The 25,111-nt window shown below is 36.5% G+C and overlaps 1 protein-coding gene across 1 annotated transcript; it reads left to right on the forward strand.

Moving 5' to 3' along the window:
* The first annotated feature begins 1,547 nt into the window (after window positions 1-1,547).
* Window positions 1,548-25,111, forward strand: acad9 (acyl-CoA dehydrogenase family, member 9). The gene is made up of 18 exons (XM_051672833.1): window positions 1,548-1,790; window positions 2,005-2,098; window positions 4,815-4,916; window positions 5,004-5,110; window positions 9,457-9,557; window positions 9,653-9,731; window positions 9,819-9,993; window positions 12,906-12,979; window positions 13,079-13,154; window positions 13,246-13,316; window positions 13,583-13,702; window positions 13,802-13,930; window positions 17,497-17,576; window positions 17,687-17,813; window positions 18,123-18,200; window positions 21,308-21,436; window positions 23,018-23,090; window positions 23,354-25,111. Exons 1-18 carry the CDS (start codon window positions 1,608-1,610, stop codon window positions 23,452-23,454), a joined length of 1,899 nt encoding a protein of 632 aa, XP_051528793.1. The 5' UTR covers window positions 1,548-1,607; the 3' UTR covers window positions 23,455-25,111.

Genomic DNA, 25,111 nt, shown 5'->3' on the forward strand with positions numbered 1-25,111 from the left:
CTCCTAGAGATGCACGTGGTTTGGTACAAAAAGTGCAAATCAAATCAAGATGCTGTAGGAAACTGGTAGACAAGTATCTATATCCACAGTAAAACGAGTCCTATATCGACATAACCTGAAAGGCTGCTCAGCAAGGAAGAAGTCACTGCTCCAAAACTGCCATAAAGAAGCCAGACTACAGTTTGCAAGTGCACATGGAGACAAGGATCCTACTTTCTGGAGAACTATCCTCTGGTCTAATGAAACAAAAATTGAACTGTTGGCCATAATGACCACCATTATGTTTGGATGAAAAAGGGTGAGGCTTGCAAGCCGAAGAACACCATCCCAACCGTGAAGCATGGGGGTGGCAGCATCATGTTGTGGGGGTGCTTTGCTGCCGGAGGGACTGGTGTACTTCACAAAATAGATGGCATCATGAGAAAGGAAAATTATGTGGATATATTGAAGCAACATCTCAAGACATCAGCCAGGAAGTTAAAGCTCGGTCGCAAATGGGTTTTCCAAATGGACAATGACCCCAAGTATACCTCCAAAGTTGTGGCAAAATGGTTTAAGGACAACAAAGTCACGGTGTTGGAGTGGCCATCACAAAGCCCTGACCTCAATCCGATAGAAAATTTGTGGGCAGAACTGAAAAAGCATGTGCGAGCAAGGAGGCCTACAAACCTGATTCAGTTACACAATTTCTGCCAAAATTCCAGGAACTTATTGTGAGAAGCTTGTGGAAGGCTACCCAAACTGTTTGACCCAAGTTAAACAATTTAAAGGCAATGCTACCAAATACTAACAAAGTGTATGTAAACTTCTGACCCACTGGGAATGTGATAAAAGAAATAAAATCAGAAATAAATCATTCTCTCTACTATTATTCTAACATTTCACATTCTTAAAATAAAGTAGTGATCCTAACTGACCTAAGACAGGGAATGCTTTCTACAATTAAATGTCAGGAATTGTGAAAAACTGAGTTTAAATGTATTTGGCTAAGGTGTATGTAAACTTAGACAGATAAACAGAGCCAAGACATCACAGTATAATATGATGTACTAGTAGTATTATGCCAGCAGTTTCTTATTTCCATGAAGAAAATACACCGCGCATGGCCGTTGTAACGGGCCCGGATAAACTTGTCTTTATACATGTAACCCACATACAGGTGGTGAGAAAGGAAATCTGTGCCCTTTTGTTTGTGTCTGTCTCGTCGGCTGTGGGCTATAAATAGAACAGCTTTGCGGGTTTAAATCCTCATTGTCAACACTAACAGCTGCATCATTGCCCATAGAAGGACTGCTAGGAAAGACACCGTCTGCAATGCTAATTATTGTTATTTTAGTGGCTAATATTTGCACAGAGAAATTATACATAAATCTATGCACGACATTTGAACAGTTTAGTAACTGGTGGACATTCGCGATGAAATGTTTTTTTGACTCAACACAGATATTAATAGAAATGTCATGTTTGTCCAGTTAAACACTGACACCTGCTGGAGAACAAATGAACTGCAAACAGATAGACTTGTGACCTCATCATTGTGCGACGAAAACGGGTGAAAGGTGTTTCACGAAATTAGAGGGTGATCGGAGAGAGTTTGTACGCTGAAGATGAACCTAAACAAACTTTTGGTTTTATCAAAATCGGTCAGGCTGGGAAGGAGTTTGATCGCTGCACGAGTGGGGCAAATTGGTGGAGACTGTCTGCATCATTTTCAGTCACAGCGCTCCATTAGATCCAGTGCGTGGAGTTTGGCATATGCCAAAGATCTGTTCCTGGGCAAAGTAAACAAGGTCATCTCAACAGTAAACAATCTCAAATAAAGAGCTATAGTCGATTATAGTGTTACTGAAATGTATAGGTTCTCAACCAACCTGCTTATTAGACATGACACTACTTTTAAACAGTGGATGTTTTTCCATGTTGGTACTCTCAGCATGAGTACACCATAATGGTGAATCCAAGGTAATTATTAATCAGTTCCATGGTGTCATGTTAAACTTTTAGGCTGAAGTCTTTCCCTACCCAGAAATAAGCAACGAGGAATTAGAGGAGATCAACCAACTTGTTCAGCCAGTGGAGAAGTTTTTCAGTGAAGAAGGTGAGAAGCAATCAGAAACAACTATACATTTTGGTTAAAGGGATAGTTAACCAAAAATGAAAGTTCTCTCATCATTTACTCACCCTCATGCCATCCCAGATGTGTGACTTTCTTTATTCTGCTGAACACAAACGAAGAAGTGAATGGTGACCAGAACTTTGAAGGTCCAAAAAGGACATAAAGATAGCATAAAAGTAATCCATAAGACATTTGGACCTACAGAGCTGAGATATTCTTTTAAAAATCTTTGTTTGTGTTCAGCAGAAGAAATTAAGTCATCTAAGATGGCACAAGTTTGAGTAAATGATGAGAGAATTTTAATTTTTGGTTAACTATCCCTTTAATTACTGTTTGCTTACAGTTCATATGCATTATATTTGATTAGATTATTATAATATGTTTTAATTATATGATTATGTTAGAAACTTATCAAAGTTATTGACTTAGATGTATACAGTACATGTTGTTCAATTCTTTTGTCTTTGATTCTTAAGTTTCAGTTGATCATGAATTGTATTTAATTCTATTTTCTGTCAAGGTAGAAGTATAAATATTATTTCTTTTAAATGTTTGATATATTTGAGGGTTTTACATGTTTAACAAAGCCGTGAATTGCTCTGTCCTTCAGACGGTGACTATAGCAAACACACACACATTTTTGCAGTGCTCCATTTAATTAGGGTATAGTGACAAATGTTTCAGGGCTGAGCGATATGCAAAAAAATATTTTCATGTTATTTTTATTTAAAAAACAAATATAGCAATATCCAATTACATCATCAAACCCACTGCCAAGGGATCAGTGAATATTTTTGCTTTATTGACTTTTTAAAATTAAAATAAATTTATTGAAACATGGGAAAAAAAAAAACAAAGATATTTCTAAATTGGAATTGCACCTCAAATGAAATGAAAAAGCAATTAAAATAACAAAGTGGTAAAAAAATCGTATATAACCACCTCACCAAATCCAAATATTTACCAGCTCTAACTTCCTCCACCAGCCCCATTTGCTGTCATTCAAGTATCCATCTATGACAACAGGTGGAAAATTACAAATACAAATTAAGATCTAAAGACAATTATGAATTTAAACAATAATAATGATAAAATATAATGATTGAAATATAAGTAAACCATTACCTAACATAATTTATACTTTCATAAAACAGCTACAACAGTTTGTTACATCACTTAGTCTGTAATAAATGTATGAAGAAACACCAGTTTTCCTATTAGGTGTAAACCTATATAATGTCTTCGTATTCCCAAAGTAATTCTGCCTAATAATTTCCACTGTGTTCTTCTCAAATTTGTGTTTGTATTGCGTTTCATTAATGCTGGTCTAAAGAAAATGAAATAGAACTTAATTTTCATTTCAAGGTGAACATGTTTTTGTATTATTTTATGATTTAATCACTTTCATCTTTGTTTCTTAAATACAAAGATTATATATATATATATTTATTTGTTTATTTTGACGGCCAAAAGTTTGGAATAATGTACAGATTTTGCAGTTTTGGAAGGAAATTGGTATTTTAATTCACCAAAGTGGCATTCAACTGATCACAAAGTATAGTCAGGACATTACTGATGTAAAAAACAGCACCATCACTATTTGAAAAAGTTATTTTTGATTAAATCTAGACAGGCCCCATTTCCATTACTCAATCTCCAACACCTTATCCTTGAGTAATCATGATAAATTGATAATTTGGTACTAGATAATCACTTGCCATTATATCAAACACTGCTGAAAGCTATTTGGTTCATTAAATGAAGCTTAACATTGTCTTTGTGTTTGTTTTTGAGTTGCCACAGTATGCAATAGTCTGGCATGTCTTAAGGTCAATATTAGGTCAAAAATGGCAAAAACGAAACAGCTTTCTCTAGAAACTCATCAGTCAATCATTGTTTTGAGGAATGAAGGCTATACAATGCTTGAAATTGCCAAAAAACTGAAGATTTCATACAAAGGTGTACACTACAGTCTTCAAAGACAAAGGACAACTGGCTCTAACAAGGACAGAAAGAGATGTGGAAGACCAGATGTACAACTAAACAAGAGGATAAGTACATCAGAGTCTCTAGTTTAAGAAATAGACGCCTCACATGTCCTCAGCTGACAGCTTCATTGAATTCTACCCGCTCAACACCAGTTTCATGTACAACAGTAAAGAGAAGACTCGGGGATGCAGGACTTATGGGAAGAATTGCAAAGAAAAAGCCACTTTTGAAACAGAAAAACAAAAAGAAAAGTTTAGAGTGGGCAGAGAAACACAGACATTGGACAACAGATAATTGGAAAAGAGTGTTATGGATCTTAACCCCATTGAGCTTTTGTGAGATCAGCTAGACTGTAAGGTGCGTGAGAAGTGTCCAACAAGACAGACACATCTATGGCAAGTGCTACAGGAAGTGTGTGGTGAAATGTCACCTGAGTATCTGGACAAACTGACAGCTAGAATGCCAAGGATCTGCATATGGAGGATTTTTTGATGAGAACTCTTTGAAGTAGTTTAAGAAGTTCTAAAAATGTTTTTCAAATTGTAATAGTAATTTTTCACGTTATTCATGTCCTGACTATACCATGTGATCAGTTGAATGCCACTTTGGTGAATAAAAGTATCAATTTTCTTTTATTTTTTATTATTATTATTTATTTGATATTATTTATATGCATAGTTTTCTTTTCTTGCGCAAATATCACCTCTAGTTGATTCTAAGAAGATTGACCATGATGCTGTAATTCCTCCTGAGACTTTGAATGGACTGAAGGAACTTGGGCTGTTTGGGATCCAAATACCTGAAGAATATGGTGAGACTGACCTCTGGCTTTATATGAGGGATGGTTTCTAAAAGAACATCAGAGAGTTTCATCTGCTTGTTTGCTTCTCTCTTCCAGGTGGTTTGGGCCTCTCAAACACCATGTACGCCAGGTTAGGTGAGATCACGTCTTTGGACGGGGCAATTGCGGTCACACTGGCAGCACATCAAGCCATTGGCCTGAAGGTAAGCAAATAACTTTTGTTGTTCCATTGTGAGTTTGTTCTGTAGTCAAGTCATTTCCTTCTGCGTATAGGGGAACAAACAAAACAAAGTGTCTCCTTAGACCACAGTGCATAACATGTAACATGTCTTACAAGACTATCACAGGTAGACACATGAATTAGTGCAACACTGAATACAACAGTGAATACGAAACAACACTGTGCATGATAAATAAGTGCACATACTGAATACAACATTAAACAATAAATAATGAATGCAGAAAAATTCCGATGTGTGCAGGCACCCATACTGAGTTGTGTGAGGCAGTAATTACTCTAGGTAGTTATTGTTGTGCAAGTTATGTCTAGTCTGCAAGTATTGCAGTGAGGTAGGCTTAATATATGCAAGACATGCAGCAATTATTCTTAGTGCAAAAGGACAGACAAGGATATATAAATACACTACCGGTCAAACGTTTTGAAACACTTGCCTGAAATGTTTCTCATGATCTTAAAAATCTTTTGATCTGAAGGCGTATGCTTAAATGTTTTAAATTAGTTTTGTAGGCAAAAATATAATTGTGCCGACTTATTAATTTATTTCATTATAAAACTAAACTTTAATTAAAAAAAAAAGTTTTTGAAATGGATGACTTGGACCAAATAATAAAGAAAAGCAGCTGATAAGTGCCCAACATAGATGGGAACTCCTTCAATACTGTTTAAAAATCATCCCAGGGTGATACCTCAAGAAGTTGGTTGAGAAAATGTCAAGAGTACATGTCTGAAAAATCTAGGCGAAGGGTGACTACTTTGAAAATGCTAAAATATAATACAATTTCGATTTATTTTGGATTTTGTTTAGTCACAACATAATTCCCATAGTTCCATTTATGTTATTCCGTAGTTCTGATGACTTTACTATTATTCTAAAATGTGAAAAAAAATTATAATATAGAATGAGTAAGTGTTTCAAAACTTTGACTGGTAGTGTATGTACAAATTAATTTTAACCAACCAAGAGAAACATATGTATGTAGCAGGGTAGATAAGCAAAAATATATATATATATAAAGGTAGCAGATGATTCCCAGTGTGTGTGTGTGTGTGTTTGTGAGTGTGTGGGAGGATGGTGGGGGACTTCAGGTAGTGCAGTTCAGTAGCCTGATCGCCTGGGGGAAGAAACTGTTTCTCTGTCTTGTGGTCCGTGCTCGGATGCTCCTGAGCTTTCTTCCAGATGGTAATGGGCAGAAAAGTCCAGTGGAGGGATGAGAGCTGTCCTTCACAATGTTTGTTGCTCTCCTTAAGCACCGCACTGTGTGATGTCCATCATGGAGGAAGACTGGACACAATGAGCAGTCTTCACCACCCTCTGTAGGGCCTTTCTGCCAGTAGCAGAGCAGCTTCCAAACCACACAGTGAAGGTACTGGTCAGAATGCTCTCCACCACACCCCTGTAGAAGTCCGTCAGGATGGTGTTGCACATACCGGCTTTCTTGAGTCTCCTAAGGAAGTGGAGCCATTGTTGGGCTTTCTTCACTAAGGAGGTGGTGTTCTGGCTCCAGCTGAAGTCCTCAGTGATGTGGACCCCAAGGAATTTAAAGTTTTGGACCATTTCCACCTCCGTGTTGTTGACATGTAGAGGGAAATGGACCATGGGAGAATTTCTGAAGTCAACAATCATCTCCTTTGTCTTGCTGACATGAAGGGATAGACTGCTGTCTCTGCACCACAGCCCAAGTTATCTCACCTCCTCTCTGTACGCAGTCTCATTGTTATGTGTGATGAGCCCCACCACTGTTGTGTCATCAGCAAACTTGATGATATAATTGTCCTGGTGCCTGGCTACACAGTCATGGGTTAGCAGCGTGAACAGTAGTGGACTGAGAACAAAGCCTTGAGAGGCTCCAGTGTTCAAAATAAGAGAGTGTGATGTGTGATCATGGATTCTAACTGCCTGAGATCTGTTTGTAAGAAAGTCCAGGATCCAGTTGCAAAGTGTGGTGTTAAGTCCAAGTGTGGAGAATTTGCTGGTGAGTGTCTGTGGGATGATGGTGTTGAATGCTGAACTAAAGTCAATGAACAGCATTCTGACACAGGTGTCTTTGGCGGTAGTCATTGAGGCAGGTTACTGATTACTTTTTGGGGACAGGGATGATGGTGGCATTTTTTAAGCATGCTGAGACCACAGACTGTGGTCCCATAGTCCCACTCTATGAAGTGCTACGTTGATTAATGTTTTAAGGTCTATTGGAATAATGCAGGGTTTCTACAGGTCCTTTAAAAGTATTTAAACATACACTGCCTGGCCAAAAAAAAAAAAAAAAGTCACCATTTGGATTTAAATAAGCAGATACTCAAGAGCCTATGATTGGAAAATTATTGCAGTGATTAATATGTTTCAGCTGGCAACAATTCTTTTAACCCTAACTGATGCAGTGTGTAGCTTCTCAGTTCTTAAACAACCATGTTGGAAGACGTATACCGTGGTCGCGTAAAAGACGTTGCTGTGTTTCAGAAGGGGAAATTTATTGGCCTGCATCAATCAAAGAAAACCACTAAGAAGATTGCTGAAATCACTGGAATTGGGTTAAGAACTGTCCAACACATTATTAAAACCTGGAAGGACAGTGGTGAACCGTCAGCATCGCGAAAGAAATGTGGTCGGAAAAAATCTTGAATGATCGTGATCGGAGATCACTAAAACACTTGAAGTCACATCATAACATATCGCCAGTAGATATATAATAGTGAAAGTAAGAGCATTTCCACATGTACAATGCAACAAGAATTTACAGGATTGGGACTAAACAGCTGTGTGGCCACAAGAAAGCCACTTGTTAGTGAGGCTAATCTGAAGAAACTTCAGTTTGCTAGGGAGCCTAAAGACTGGACTGTGGAGCAATGGTAAAAGTTCATAAGGTCTAATGGGTCCATATTTACCCTATTCCAAAGTGATGTGCGTGTCAGGGTAAGAAAGGAAGCGCATGAAGCGATGCACCTGTCATGCATAGTGCCCACTGTACAAGCCTCTGGAGGCAGTATTATGTTCTGGGGTTGCTTCAGTTGGTCAGGTCTAGGCTCAGCAACATTATGCAGCAATAAAATGAAGTCAGCTGACTACCTGAATGTACTGAATGACCAGGTCATCCCATCATTAGATCTTATTCTTCCCTGATGGCACGGGCATATTCCAGGACGACAATGCCAAGATTCATTGGGCTCAAATTGTGAAAGAGTGAATTGGCCACCAAAGAGGCCTGACCTTAACCCCATTGAGAGTCTTTGGGATGTGCTGGAGAAGACTTTACGGGGTGGTTCGACTCTCCCATCATCAATACAAGATCTCGACCAAAAATGAATTAAACTCTGGATGGAAATAAATGTTATGACGTTGCATAAGTTTGTCAAAACAATGCCACGACAAATGCACGCCGTAATCAAAGCTAAAGGCGGTCCAACAAAATATTAGAGTATGCAACTTTTTCTTTTTTTTGCCAGGCAGTGTATTCAGTTCACATTACAAAATTTAAGGCCATAAAATGTGTTAAATATCTTAAAAGTTTTGATAAAGCCTTAAATATCATTTACGGAGGTCTTACATTTGCAGATAGAAAAACAGGAGATGCTTCTAAACATTTTAAATAAATATAATTAAATATTATTCTTCCATTTCAGTTAATTTACTGAAAAACTGCTTGATTACTTTACATAGATTTTTACTGTATTTTGGTTATTGCATTAATTATATTACCCTTTTAAGCCATACCAGAATATAAAATATCATCAGATGGTAAAAATCTGGGTTAAATTATTAGAAATTTATAGGAAATATGGTAACACTTTATTTTACAGTGTCCTTGTTACACATATTACATGTAATGTCTATAGTAATAATGGTAAATTATGCATAATTACAAGCAACTAACCCTAAACCAAACCCTAACCATAAACCTATAGTAAGTTAATGTTGTTAAGTAATATTACTCACTACTTACTTACTGGTGTAAGTAAACTGTAATAAGGACACTGTAAAATAAAGTGTAACAGGAAATATATAGGATTGATTTATTTATTTATTCATTAATTTATTATTTATTTAAAGGTTTTATTTATAATTTGCCCACCCCATCTACATAGTTCAATTGATCACAGTGACGTGGTGTTTCCATGTTAAAATCTCACTATTAATATAAAAATATAATTAAATATACATATATAAAATGTTTTGCTAAATTGTTCTTAATCTTTTTTTTTATCCTTTCCATGAAGTCTTAAACTCTTTATAGATTAAAATATTATGTTAATGAATGAAAAATTATTCTCTTAATCTTGCAGATACCCTATAATGTTGTCTGTGCATTTCAGGGTATCCTTATAGCTGGAAATGAGGAGCAGAAGGCAAAGTACCTGCCCAAACTAGCAACAGGAGAGCATATTGCCGCATTCTGCCTCACTGAACCTGGAAGGTATGGCACTTAAACCAGAGATTACATACCGATCATAATCTTAAATTGCTGCGACTACTATTTAATTTTTTATTAAATGTACTCTCATGTGTTAGTGGCAGTGATGCTGCGTCTATTCAAACACGTGCCACATTGACAGAGGATGGAAAACACTTTCTGCTAAATGGCTCAAAGGTAACTACTTAATGATGGCGTTGTGTATGGCTTTATAAAATATCCTCATTTGGCTGAAATTTGATCACGTTCATTCTTGCTATCAAGTTCTGGATTTCCAATGGTGGATGGGCAGATATCATGACCGTGTTTGCCAGAACGGAGGTTGTTGATAAAGATGGTCAAAAGAAAGATAAGATCACAGCTTTCATTGTGGAGAGAGCATTTGGTGGCATCACCAGTGGCAAACCCGAGGACAAACTGGGCATCAGAGGCTCAAACAGTGAGTTTACACATGCTCCTACTGTATTTTTGAAACTAATGTTGATGTGTAGATTTGTGATGGAATATTATTCCTCCTTTTAGCTGTAGAAATGCAGTGGCACCAAAAAGTATTTGGGATCTAAAGGCAAACTTTAAAATCTATGAATGTCATTGCATTAGATAACAAAATATCAAACCAAGAGGCATTTATTTAAAAGAAAGAAGTTAATTTATCTTAAAACATTTTATGGTAACATTGCCCTAAATAGATATGTTTTTTTTTTTTTTTGAGACAAATTTGCATTTACTCAACTTAAAACTTAATAATGTTGTCTTTCTGCTTTGACTCAAGTTACATTGATACACTGCCTGGCCAAAATGTTTCCTTTTGGATTTAAACAAGCAGATACTTAAGAGCCTATGATTGGATCATTATTGCAGTGATTAATATGTTTCAGCTGGCAACAATTCTTTTAACCCTAACTGATTCAGTGTGTAGCTTCTCATTTCTAAAACAACCATGTTGGAAGACGTATACCGTGGTCATGGAAAAGACGTTACTGTGTTTCAGAAGGGGCAAATTATTGGCCTGCATCAAGCAAAGAAAACAATTAAGGAGATTGCTGAAATCACTGGAATTGGGTTAAGAACTGTCCAACGCGTTATTAAAACCTGGAAGGACAGTAGTGAACCGTCAGCTTTGCAGAAGAAATGTGATCGGAAGAAAAATCATGAATGATCGTGATCGGAGAACACTAAAACACTAAGTCACATTGTAAAACATCGACAGTAGAACTCACAGCTATGTTTAATAGTGAAAGTAAGAGCATTTCCACATGCACAATGTGACGAGAACTGACAGGATTGGGACTGAACAGCTGTGTGGCCACAAGAAAACCACTTGTTAGTGAGGCTAATTAGAAAAAACGACTTCAATTTGCTAGGGAGCATAAAGATTGGACTGTGGAGCAATGGAAAAAGGTCATGTGGTCTGATGAGTCCAGATTTACCCTATTCCAAAGCCCGTCATGCACAGTGGCCACTGTACAAGCCTCTGGAGGCAGTATTATGTTCTGGGGTTGCTTCAGTTGGTCAGGTCTAGGCTCAGCAACATTATGCGTCAGTAAAAAGAAGTCAGCTGACAACCTGAATGTACTGAATGACCAGGTTAACCCATCAATGGATTTTTTCTTCCCTGACGGCACGGGCATATTCCAGGATGACAATGCCAAGATTCATCGGGCTCAAATTGTGAAAGAGTGGTTCAGGGAGCATGAGGAATCATTTTCACACATTAATTGGTCACCACACAGTCCTGACCTTAACCCCATTGAGAGTCTTTGGGACGTGCTGGAGAAGACTTTACAGAGTGGTTCGACTCTCCTGTCGTCAATACAAGATCTTGGCCAGAAATGTATGCAACTCTGGATGGAAATACATGTTGTGACATTGCATAAGGTTGTCGAAACGATGCCACAACGAATGCGCGACATAATCAATGCTAAATATTAGAGAATGCTACTTTTATTTTTTTGGCCAAGCAGTTGTTTGTAAATATCAAATGTTTTTAAACATAAGAAATCTTTTTGAGTCAACATACCAAACAATTGACAAAACCATTTTATTTAAGTAATGTGGACTTGATCTGTTTAGTTCAAATAACTAAATAAAATTAATTAAACTTGTTTTAGTACTGTTGTACTTTATCTGTATACTTTGTGAAGTACACAGTACAGCCTTTGCCACTTAATGCTCAAGCATCTTTCAAAGCAAACGCAGCATGTTATACAAACCTCAGTAATGGTGACAATCAACAAACCTCAAGTAAAAAGATTAGCCCTGAACATCACCACACAACCATTAACTAACAGTAATGATGAAAACAACAGCAACGATGAAGTCAGCAAACAGCAAAAAATAAGTCTGTAACATTAACCATAAAAATGTATTCATGCCGCAATGCAAGCTGGGAGCTGGCAAATCAGCAACATTCTTCAATATGAAATAGTTTGTTTAGACAGCTTTGTTCTGCTAGTTGGGACAACATTTAGGATTATATTGTTCATCAAACGTGTTAAAATTCAAAGTAATTTACATTTCTTAGTATTGTAGATCTTGCAATAAATGATAAATTACACTGAATGTAGTGGATTCTACATATTTTTTTGAGTTGAGGTGGCAAATATGCTTGTTTATTCAACTTAAGTATACTAATTGATACAGTGACTTCTTTTATCATGTTAAGAATTCATTGTATCAATTAGTATACTTAAGTTGACTAAGGTTTTAAGTTGTCAACTCAATAAATCACTTTCATACAATATAAAAAATCTTGTTGATGTCATTGCCATTGGCAGTGGATTAAAACAAGATCGGATAAATTGATTAAACTAAAACAATTACAGTAGAATTAGAGAAATCTTGAAAATCATCCACCTAACTCAAAACACTTAAGGATTAATGTTTGTTGTCCTCAATTTATTTGGGTTAAAACGACATCAGGAATAACAGTGAATTATACCACAAACACTTCACAAAAGGAAGTCTGCAAGATTTAAGATTATACAATATAAAATAATCGATATGCTGTCCAGAATTAAGATCTTAAGAATAGTATGGACGTGTGTGAACTTCAGAGGAACTGACTTCATTCATCCACTAAACATCACCTTGGAACCAGTTGGGTAAAAGTAATTGCAAAAATTGCTCCGAAATGTCAAAATGGTATCTTTTGTTTGCAGATGCCACTAGGTTTGATAATTTCTTATCTAATGCAATTAAATTCATACACGTTTAAGTATGGCGTAAGAGTTAAAATGCTTTTTCAGTGTCTTTAACTGTCTTAAAGATAATGCAATGACATGCTGTTTTGATACAATACTTTGATTTTTACCTGCATATATATTGAATATGTGTGTTTTCTTTTCTCAGCCTGTGAGGTGACATTTGAGAACACCAAGGTGCCAATCGAGAACGTGATTGGTGAAGTTGGTGGTGGCTTTAAGGTGATTCACACACATCGCGAAGAATAGCATTCACAGTTGTATCCGTGTAATGACATGATGTTGCTGCATTGACATGCAACATGTGCATGCTCTATTTAGGTTGCCATGAACATTCTGAATAACGGGCGGTTCAGCATGGGCAGCGCAGGTGCAGGAATGATCAAGAAGCTGATTGGTGAGAACATATAAATAGGTGACGTCATTCACTATATTATTACTGAACATATTTTGCTATTGAAATGAATTTCCATGCCATTTCATTCCAGAGATGACATCAGAGTATGCTGGGACTAGAAAACAATTCAACAAGAGCCTGTCCGAGTTTGGAATGATTCAGGTGCACGTTATAGGTCATAATGAAAAACGCTAACAGGGGGTTACTGGAGGGGAGCGTTCGAAAATGTGAAGGCATTTGTAACGTCAGCCGAAAAGGAAAGAGGCGGTTTCAGAGGCAGAGCAAGTTATTACATTTTGATGAAAGATTTCGTAGATAATTTATTGTGCAGTAAATCGTGCACAATAAGACCATGCATTAAGAAAATGTTGATTTCATGTTGACTTTAGGAAAAGTCATCTGTATACAGTTGTTTTGCTTTGACACAGGATAAGTTTGCTACCATGGCCCTGAATGCCTTTGTGATGGAGAGCATGGCTTACCTCACATCTGGAATGATGGACCGACCAGGACTCCCAGACTGTTCGCTAGAAGCTGCCATGGTTAAGGTAAAGAATCAGAAACTTTTGCATCTGGAATCATCTTCACTTTATTACCATGAATAGTCCACAACATCAGCAGATGAACCTCATTGGTGTTTTTGGCAGGTCTTCAGCTCTGAGGGCAGCTGGATCTGTGTGAGTGAAGCCCTGCAGGTTTTAGGAGGGCTGGGCTTCACTAAGAACTTCCCCTACGAGCGCTACCTCAGGGACTGCCGCATCCTGCAGATCTTTGAGGTACAGAGGAGCAAGACTACAAGGCAATTCATCAGCATTCAAATTATCTCATATGTGTTATGCTGACCTGAAATGGAGGTGCCGTTGTAATTGGAGAGATATTCTTTACTCTTGACTTGGACTATTTCTATTGAGTTTCTTTTTGACTGGCTCAAACCTCTTTCGTAGCTAAGTTGGCAAATTTGCGTCATTTAAGTGAATTCAGCTGAAATATGAAATAGTGACAAAGTTGCCTCACTGTATAAAGAAATAAGTAATAATACTGCTATTCAGTGATGCTTATGAAACCTGTTAAGAAAATGTCCTGATCATATTTTACTCCGATATGAAATTATATTTTGTGTAAAAGAAGCATACATTTAAAGACCATTAAGATTTTTTGCATATTTCAGGACGCTTAAGCACATTTTACCCCCAATTCTCATTACCGTAACGCGTCCGACGTATTATTTATGCTTTTCCCATTGTTTTCAATGATGATTGTCATCACTGTAACAGTCATTTTTTATTTTTATTTGAATTAGTAATAAGGGAGTACTACTATGATTTATGAGTACTTTACAATTTAAATAATAATTTATTTATGTGTTTATTTGCATTGTGGTAATAAGAATTGGGGTGTAAAATGTCATAAAAATAATCGTAATGGCCCTAAAATAGGCTTTATTTTCTTTTGATATTGGGAGTAGAACAGGACCAGGACATTTTCTTGACAGGTTTTGTGAAAAATCAACCTATTATACATTTTAAGTATTAAACATAATACTCCTCAAATGGTTAGTTCACCCAAAAATGAAAATTTTCTCATTATTTACTCTGTGGTTACTCTGCTAGGATAACTTGAGAGGAACTGACTTCATACATCCACTAAAAATCACTTTGAAACCAGCTGGTCAAAATTACTTGCTTTGATATTTTGTTATCTAATGCAGTAAATAAAAATTCATACTGTACATTTTTAAAGGGATAGTTCACCCAAAAATGATTTTTTTTTTCTCCATCATTTACTCACTCTCATGCCATCCCAGACATTTATGACTTTCTTTCCTCTGCAGAACACAAACAAAGATTTTTAGAAGAATATCTCAGCTCTGTTGGCCCATACAATGCATTCAGTACAGTGCATTCAGAAAGTATTCAGACCCCTTCATTTTTTTCACATTTTGTTATGTTGCAGCCTTATGTTAAAATGCTTTCTACACTCCATACCCCATAATGACAAAGCAAAAACCAGATTTTTGATAACTTTGCAAATTTATTAAAAAGAAAAAACTGAAATATCACATTGATATAAATATTCAGACCCTTTGCTATGACACTTTATATTTTGCTCAGGTGCATCCCATTTCTCTGGATCATCTTTGAGATGTATCTACACTTTGATTGGAGTCCACTTGTGGCAAATTCAATTGATTGGACATGATTTGGAAAGGCACACACCTGTCTATAAAAGGTCTCACAGCTGAAAATGCATATCAGAGCAAAAACCAAGCCATGAGGTCAAATGACAGCTTGCAGAGCTCAGAGATTGTGTCGAGGCACAGATTTAGGGAAGGCTACAAAAAACATATGGCTGCATTGAACGCTTCCAAGAGCACAGTGGCCTCAGTAATTCTTAAATGGAAGAAGTTTGGACTTCTTGCAGAAGGACAACCATCACTCCACCGATCTGGGCTTTATGGCAGAGTGGCCAGATGGATGCCTCTCCTCAGTGCAAGACACATAAAAAAGCACCTAAAGGACTCTCAGACTGTGAGAAACAAGATTCTCTGTTCTGATGAAAATAATATTGAACTGTTTGGCCTCAGTTCCAAGCATCATGTCTGGAGGAAACTAGGCACCGCTCATCCCCTGCGCAGTACCATCCCAACGGTGAAGCATGGTGGTGGTAGTATCATGCTGTGGGGGTGTTTTCAGCGGCAGGGACTGGGGGACTGGTCAGGGTTGAAGGAAAGCTGAACGCAGCAAAATACAGAGATATCTTAAATGAAAGCCTGGTCCAGAGTGCTCAGGACCTCAGACTGAGCTGAAGGTTCACCTTCCAGGACAGTGACCTTAAGCATGGCTTAGGGACATCTCTGTGAATATCCTTGAGTGGCCCAGCCAGAGCCCAGACTTGAACCCAATCGTACATCTCTGGATAGACCTGAAAATGGCTGTCCACCGATGGTCCCTATCCAACCTGACAGAGCTTGAGAGGATCTGCAGAGAAGAATGGCAGAAAATCCCCAAATCCAGGTGTGCAAAGCTTGTCAAAAGACTTGGCTGTAATCACTGCCAAAGGTGCTTCAACTAAGTACTGAGTGAAGGGTCTGAATACTTAAGTCAATAGGATATTTCAGTTTTTTCTTTTTAATAAATTTGCAAAGTTATCAAAAATCTGGTTTTTGCTTTGTCATTATGGGGTATGGAGTGTAGATTGATGAGAAAAAAAATAAATAATTTAAAGCATTTTAGCAAGGCTGCAACATAAAATGTGAAAAAAAATTAAGGGGTCTGAATACTTTCTGAATGCACTGTAAATGGTGACGAGAAATTTGAATCTTCAAAAATCACATAAAGGCAGAATAAAAGTAATCCATAAAACTCCAGTAGTTAAATCTAAATCTTCTGAAGCAATATGATAGGTGTGTGAGAAACAGATAAATATTTAAGTCCTTTTTTTCTATAAATCTGACCAGCCCTGACCAGTAGGTGATGATACGTACGAAGAATGCGAATTACCGAAAAACAAAAGAAGAAGAAAGTGAAAGTGGAGATTTATGGTAAAGAAAAAAAGGTCTTAAATAATGAACTATTTCTCATCCATACCTATCATATCACTTCTGAAGACATGGAATAAACCACTGGAGCCTTGTGGATAACTTTTATGCTGCATTTATGTGCATTTTGGAGATTCAAAGTTCTGGCCACCATTCACTTACATTGTATGGACTTACAGAGCTAAAATATTCTTCTAAAATCATAATTTGTGTCCTGCAGAAGACAGAAAGTCACACACATCTGGAATGGCATGAGGGTGAGTAAATAATGAGAGAATTTTCATTTTGGGGTGAACTATCCCTTTAACCTTTGTTATTATATTAAGCATAAAAATATGGCAACACTTTACAATAAGGTTCCATTTGTTAACAAGAACTAACAATAAACAATAATTTTACAGCATTTATTAATATTGGTTAATTTTAATTTCATCATATAATAATACATTTTTTAAATCAAAAGTTTTATATCTTTACATTAGTTAATGCACCATGAACTAACATGGAGCAATTATAAATTTTAAACTAAAATTAACAAAGATAAAAAATATATATAGTTATTGATAGTTTGTGATACTTAATGCATTTACTAATGTTAACAAATGGAACCTTATTGTAAAGTGTCACCAAAATTATTTAATTAAATATAAATGAAAAAACATGTACAAACAATCTTTTCACAATTCACGACCACCAGGGGGCATGTTGTGTCACAGAGTTATACATGTAGCTCCAACATGAATGTGCAAAAATATTTTAATAAGCTATAATACATAACTTTCTAATGTGGTTTCCTGTTTATAGGGAACTAATGAGATTTTGAGGATGTACATCGCACTTACAGGAATGCAGAATGCTGGCAAAATACTAACAGGAAAAATAAAGTATGTATACATTTTTTTTTTATAACATTTTATATGTACTTACTTGGTCATTGGCTCATCTTTAAGCTTAACTTGTGTGTTACTATGCAACATTTACTGTCTTCTCACAGGGAGATGAAGAAGGGAAACGTGGGTGTGGTGTTTGAGATTTTGGGGAAGAAGTTGAAGGACTCAGTGGTGAAGACAGTGGACTTTGGACTGACTGGCAAAGATGGTGTAGTGCACCCCAGTCTGGCGGTACAGGACATGCTTGTTGTATTCTTTTTGATTGTAATTGAATCAAAGGGTAATAAATAGTAAAGTGAAATCAGTGGTCATAAAATGAATGTACGTCATGGTAATAACAGCACTACATGTCGTTGAGCATGACCGACAAAGTCCCTTAAAAGTTGTGTCACCCTCTCATCTGATCTCATTGAGTTCTCCTGCCAATTACATTTCATCAAGAGGAATCCTTCCTTCTGATCTCTCCTTTAAACTAGAGTGGTTGGGTAATTGAGCCCAGCTCATTTTCAGTGAAGTAATGATGTCATCTTTCTCCCACAGGAGAGCGCCAAAATGTTTGAGCAGAATGCTGCACTGTTTGGCTCTACTGTGGAAAGCTTACTGTATCGATATGGAAAGGTATAGTCTCACATGAACATTTTTATAAATGACACTATCATTTAAAATATACTGAATTTTTGACCATTTCGATCAGTCTCACAGACCCTGCCAGTAGAAAATGTCCTGCCAAAGCAAACCTATTTCTTCCTCTGCATTTTTATTTCTTTATGCTTAAAATTTGATATTTCTTAAAGGGAATGTTCACCCAAAAATGTAATTTCACCCTCATGCCATTCTTAACCCATTTGACTTTCTTCTGTGGAATGTTTATGTTGCCCTCTCCCATACAATGAAAGTGGATGGTGACTGATGTTGTTAGTCGCTTAATCTTCTTTTGTGTTCCATGCATGAAAGAAAGTCATTTAGAACGACATGAGGGTGAATTTTTATTCTGAGGTGAAATTCTTTAACCCTTATGCATTGTTCATCATTAAATCATGTTCCAGTTGTTCCCGGTCAAAAGTGATTGGAAACAATAAACGTGTAATTCTTTTAATTGTTCTGAGAGAAATGTAACAACTCTAAATTAAATAATGTAAAAGCGGGGGGTATTTAGACCTTTTTTATTGCCAATCCTTATAAATTATATACCGTTTGAAAGCTTAAAGTTTCAAGAATCAAACTGTCCATTTAAAAAAAACAAAAAACAGATGAAATTACAAGTATAAACACTAGATGGCTGCAGAGAGCATCCCTGATTGAAGAGAAGATGATTTGTAGATTTTGTGGCTGATTTATTTATTTTGACAAATTTAAAAACAAATTGTTCTGTTTTATAGTCTGTTCAGTTCAGTTTTGTGTGTGTGTGTGTGTGTATGTGTGTGTGTGTTTGTGTTTTGCACTCTTGATGTTTGGTAGTCTCACCCCTTCATGTCTGTGCATTGTGGCTGTTTTTTAGATTTTAAATAATAAATGAAAAAAATCTGTGATTTTTAGTGTTTCCCATTCATTTCCTGTCACTTGGTCACTTTTGACCGGGAACAGTAAAAGTATAACTTTTTTTTCCTACCACTTAGACTGATTGAATCAACAATTTCTTTGTGTGTGTTCAGATATCAAATGGACAAAAAGTCACCAAGTCTCGTACCCGTCAGATAAAGGAAACCAGTTTTATTGAAGAAACAAAATTGATTTTGGTCAAAAATGATCGAACAGTACATGAGGGTTAAGTAAACCCAGTTTTTAGTCTGATGAGTTGGTGTGCATTACAGGGATCCTGCCAGAAAATGAAAAATTACCATAGGTTTAACATGCTGGAGTGTGTTTTTTTTTTGGGGGGGGAGGGGTTGCCATAGTAACAGGAAAGGTAATTAATTTAGCACTGCTGGGACCTCCTCTCTGGTCCATTCTTTCCTATGAGACTGAGGTAATGTTCATTGCATGACACAGCTGGCCTTGCACTCTCTTTTCTGAATGAAAATCTGTGTGGCTATTGTAAGCAGACTACAGTCGCAAGAGAGCTGCCTGGAATCGCTTCAGATTTCCACTTTTTTTTTTGTGGAGCGCACCACATTTTATCTTCATTCTCCTTTGCAGGAAACGTTTAAAGGAATAGATTTCCCGCCGCAGCATTTTTGCCTACATACTGCGTGAAATATGAACTGTAGAAAAGCAGTCACAGGATGCGTTTGTCTGTTTAGGGGTATTACCGTTTGGACGGCCTTGTTTTGTCCTACTTTAAATGACCTAGATCAACTGAAACATCTTTGACATGAAATGCACACAGAGTTTTTAAATTGTACATACAGACACAGTTTATAATTGAAATTTTAACATGTGCATGGGGTTCTGAAGTCTGATAACACTAGGGAAATTGCCTCAATTGAAAAAAAAAAATCTAATTTAATACCAAAACAATTTATTGCAAATTACTTTTTACATAGTAAAGTTGAAAAATTGCATACATTTCAGAGTTTATTCATTTTGTGTTCCCGGTTAAAAAAAAATTACCGCCCCACTAAGATTGTTAAGAAATCTTTCATTTTGCATATAATATCCAATGATATTGCATTAGATTTTTTGTCAACTTCTTTGTAGTTGTTTTTTAAATAATAATTTTGTTATAAATTAATAACCACTAGCTTAATCTAAACAAAATATGTGTCATTTTAAAGCTTAGAATCTGGACTTATATATTGTTGTAAAGGTCTCAGTTAGTAAAATGCAATGAGCCAAACTGCAGTAAGTATTATTGTATGAAATTCTCACTGATACACATAAATATAATAAACAGGAGTGTCTTTTTGTCACGTTTTTTTCTTATTACTTCCTGAAACATATATATAACATAGACAATGACATATTGTAACTTACAGCAGACTATCCCGATTCAAACAAGCCCAAACACAACATAATATAAGTAGATCTTGAAATATTCCTCAAATAGTGTACATGGAAAGACGATGCACAAAAGGGCGCTCAACACAGCATGTGTGTGTGTGTGTGTGTGTGTGTGTGTGTGTGTGTGTGTGTGTGTGTGTGTGTGTCCGTGTCCGTGGACTTTTTGTGTGTAAACATGCATCCACATATGTGCTCATCTAAAGGATCGGGATACTCCTGATCACTTAATATTTCTGTATTTTGTGGTCTAATCCATTCATTTCCAATGGCCGGTCATTTTTGACCGGGAACACAACAGATATAACAAAGTGAAATAAAACCAATAAAATGTAAAGAAAATGGCCAAATTTTCTTTGTGTTTTCAGATACCATATATGAACAAAGTCAAGGAATTTTATTCCAATTGGATTAAGTAAAAAGAAAATTCGTAAAAAAAAGAAATAAACAAAAAATCGTCCAGGTCAAAATGACCAGAACACAACATAAGGGTTAAGAATGTTCCTAAGAGCATCTCATGTGGATGCAAGGAAATCTGATGTTTTGTACAAAGGAGTTAACCTGGTCACAAATTTGATAACATTTGTTTAGTGACTCAAAAATAGTGCAAAATCTCGAATATTTCTTAATTTGACTTCATCCAGCAACCACTTTTATTCTGTTTATTTCCAGGTTTAAATGAAAACATCCCAGATTTTTTATGTGATTTCAGACTTTTGAACTCCACGGTGCAAGAAACACTAATATCACTGTTTAAAATCATTTCATTATTTTGATCTCTGTTTCAGGCAATCGTGGAAGAGCAGCTGGTTCTCAAAAAAGTTGCAGATGTTCTGATTAACCTCTACGCCATGACAGCTGTCCTGTCCCGTACCAGTCGCTCTATAAGCATCGGTCTGTGCAATCATGTCCATGAGGTAACAAGCCTCTAGTAACTCAAATGACCCCCTCATAAAACTTTCACAAGGTCATTTTCAAAACAAACCACAGTGAAAGAGCTTGTAACAAGGATCTCTCAATGGGTTCTTATTTACAAAACCTTCCTTAAGACATCAATCATTGGTTCTGTCAGTAAAAGAAGTAAAGATCTAAAGAAGGATGTAAAAATGACAGCAAAAAAGAATGAAAAAGACATTTACTTAAAAGGAAAATGACAATTCTCGAATCATTTATTCATCCTTATGCCGTCTCCAACTTGTATGACTTTCTTTCTTCTGAGGAACACAAATTAAGATATTTTAAAGGTTATATGAGGTGTTTATATCCATACAATGCAAGTCAATGGGTTCCAAAACTTTCAAGCTCCAAAAAGAACATAAAGGCAGCATAAAGGTAATCCATACAACTTGAGTGTTTTAATCCATGTCTTCTAAGGTGATACGATCACTTTGGGTGAGAAACAGACTAAATTTAAGTCCTTATTCACTAAAAACGTTAACATTTGGCACTCAATCCTGGTATCATTAGACACCAATAAGTCATTGCATTTAAATTTTCAAGTGTTGAGCATGAACCTTTAGGTGACAGTACATTGTAAAAGTATTACAAAAAATTCAACCAAAATTATTTTAACTCACGTCTGCATTTTAAAAATAAATATAGCCCAACTGGTCATGAAAATCTGGCAGCACTGTGTCTGATTTCTGTTGAGTGCTCTGCGCATGTGTCAAGCGCATGGAAGTGTGTGATCGAGCTTTTCTCATGAACGTGCCATGAAGATTGCAGATGTATAGTGAATACGGACTCAGCCAAAACCGATTGTATCGCTTCAGAAGACATGGATAAAATCACTCGAGCCATATTTATTACTTTAATGCTGCCTTTATGTCCTTTTTGGAGCTTGCAAGTTTTGGGCCCCATTGACTTGCATTGTATGGACAAAAACGCATCATACATCCTTCAAAATATATTTGTTTGTGTTCCGCAGAAGAACGTAAGTCAAACGAGTTTAAGACAGCATGAGGGTGAGTAACGCATGAGAGGACTATCATTTTTGGGTGAACTATCCCTTTAAATAAAAGAGGGCAACTATTTTTTCCTCTACTCTTGAGGGAATCAATGTATGTTTTTGAGGATGTTGCAATAAGACAAATAGTGCTGAATTTTAATGTTCCTAGGGCATTTCAATAACTTTTATAATAATTTATATCAGCAGGGCTTAGTGCTTAATGAGACTGTTTTGATTTTGTATGAGAGAAACAGTTGACGGAAACAATTTAATGCCATTTTGTGACTGTACTGCTTGCTTGCCTATTGACTTTATTTAACTCATAAAAAAAGTTAGACTAGATTATACATGGTTTTAAATGCACATTTCATTATTTCATGCAATTTCTGTCCAAATCAAAATTGTTCCTCTGAAATCAGTGTAAAATAATTATGCAGGAACTTCTTTATCAGGGAAATGTGCTTGCACATTCTTTTTGTTTGCATGCTATGCTTAATTGTGAATGTAAACGGCCTTGTTAAAACTCATTTGAAAGCGTACTGGCTTTCAGGTGCTGCTCACCAACACATTCTGCAAAGATGCTTATTTCAAGAACAACTTCTTGATGACTCAGCTTCAAAAAAGTAAGTAAAATGCACAACTATAATTGATACCAGCCCTCCTCATTTTATTGAATTGCAAGACAAAGCGCTTGCACATGTTGAAGAATTTCCTCCACAACTTTACAAACCATAAGTCAGTCGCTAACACTTGCATGCACTCTTCATACTGTTCCAATTACCCTCCACCTAATAACTCTAGTCAGTGCACTGCAGTAGATCAGAGCGTGCATTCAAATGTCATTTAGTTCATTTTATGAATGAATTGGGGTGTTTGTTCTTTCCAGATTCCCCAGAGAATAATGATGCCAACATAAAGAAGATCGCCCAGGAGGTCTTGGCAAAAAGAGCGTATATCTGCTCGCATCCTTTGGACAGAACTTACTAAAGTGTCCAGGCTGTCTGCTGCATTCTGATTGGGTGACAAGGCATTGTCCTCGGTTGTCACTGTCCAACCGTCTTAGGTCATGTAATTGTTTGCGACAAAGTTCTTCCCACTCCCCACAGCACTTGTCCGCCTAAGCAGCAAATCTTAGTTTAACCCATTCTTACTTCTGGTAATATGTTAGATATGTACGTTTATTGTGTATATTACATTTTTGCTTTAACTATTAAAATTCTTCAAAGAATTGAGTGATATACATTATATGTTTATCACAATATGCAGTATTGATTTGAGCCTCATTGTCCATCATTGGTGTGTAGATTCTTTTGCAATGTTTTATTGCAATAATATGCTCACTTTCTGTGACATGCCTTCATAAAATGCCACTAAGTGCTTCTTAATTTTGGTTAAACGACATTAAATGACAGTTTTGGGGTGATTTTGGAGCATAGATTTTAATGCATATCTGAGGTTATGTCTTTGTTGGTTGCAGTTATTGTAGACATCTATGGAGTATCGGCACACTTCTAGAAGGCATGTGTTATTTTCTCTTCATCCGTAAGTGGCAAAGCATCTCGCTTGTGATGGAATGAATGTGGCCTCCGGTAATCTCTGTTAAATAATCCAGAAATTAATGTCAGAGCTGTTTCATTGTGTTTTAACCTTGTTCCTATACTCAACAGGCCTGTTTTAAACCTCCCTAGCACAGCTAACTGGAGGATAACTTTATGTTCTAGGAGTTTATATAAGTAGTCTGGATGGTTCACCTCCACTTTGAGTTGTGGTAAAATCATTTGGTCTGTAATAAATTATTGAAACTGTAGAAACATAAGTGTGAAGATAATCTTTTACCTGAAGTTGAACTTGCTGTATTGGGATGAGTGTCTTGGGATAACGTTTTTGTCCCAACTTAAACTGTGGTTCTGAAAGGGTGCAGGGGCAAATGGAATATTGGCCTCTCTCTCTCCACTGAGCCGGTCGACTTGGTTTGCTCAACCACAGAAATAGCAGGAATGGGCTAGAGGAAAAACACAGGGATAAGTTCTCTGATGTAGCAAGCTGAGCCTCTCTTTAGGCATGCTGAAGTAGGATTTATGAGTGTTTATCAGGAATGTTTCCTTTATGCCTGTGTGCTGTTTTTTTATTTTTTTATTTTGGTTTAAATTAAAAAAAGAAAAAAATATATATATTTTCTTTTTCCTATAAAGTCATCCCTGGTCTCTTTAGAGAATGTTTCATGGGCTTGTCCTTCAGTATGTCTTGTAGTTTATCCAGGCCCACTCTCTTCATGTAACATTTAAATTCAGGAACTCTTCCACTTTCTTTAGATGTCCCATCTGACATTTTCTTCTTCAGCTGCCTGTTGTACGGAGTCTCTCCTAAATTAAAACGAGGAGAAAATGAGTGCACATGAAACTGTCACCATCCTTCCAACAATTCAGGATGTTGCAGGTTTTTTTGTATCAGATGTACATATTTGGTAAAACTAGCGACACTACTTTTTGTAGTGTGAAAGTAGCTCATCTGGTTTCAAAACAGCGTATAATTTCCAGTAACAAGCTATTTTTTCCATTGCTGTTTTTTGTGTGTCACATTATATCATGGGCACAGCTTCACATCTAAGTGTAATGAGAAAATGATTAAACTTGCTATCCTACAA

Source organism: Myxocyprinus asiaticus, chromosome 35 (assembly GCF_019703515.2).
Source record: "Myxocyprinus asiaticus isolate MX2 ecotype Aquarium Trade chromosome 35, UBuf_Myxa_2, whole genome shotgun sequence".
Classification (NCBI taxonomy): domain Eukaryota; kingdom Metazoa; phylum Chordata; class Actinopteri; order Cypriniformes; family Catostomidae; genus Myxocyprinus; species Myxocyprinus asiaticus.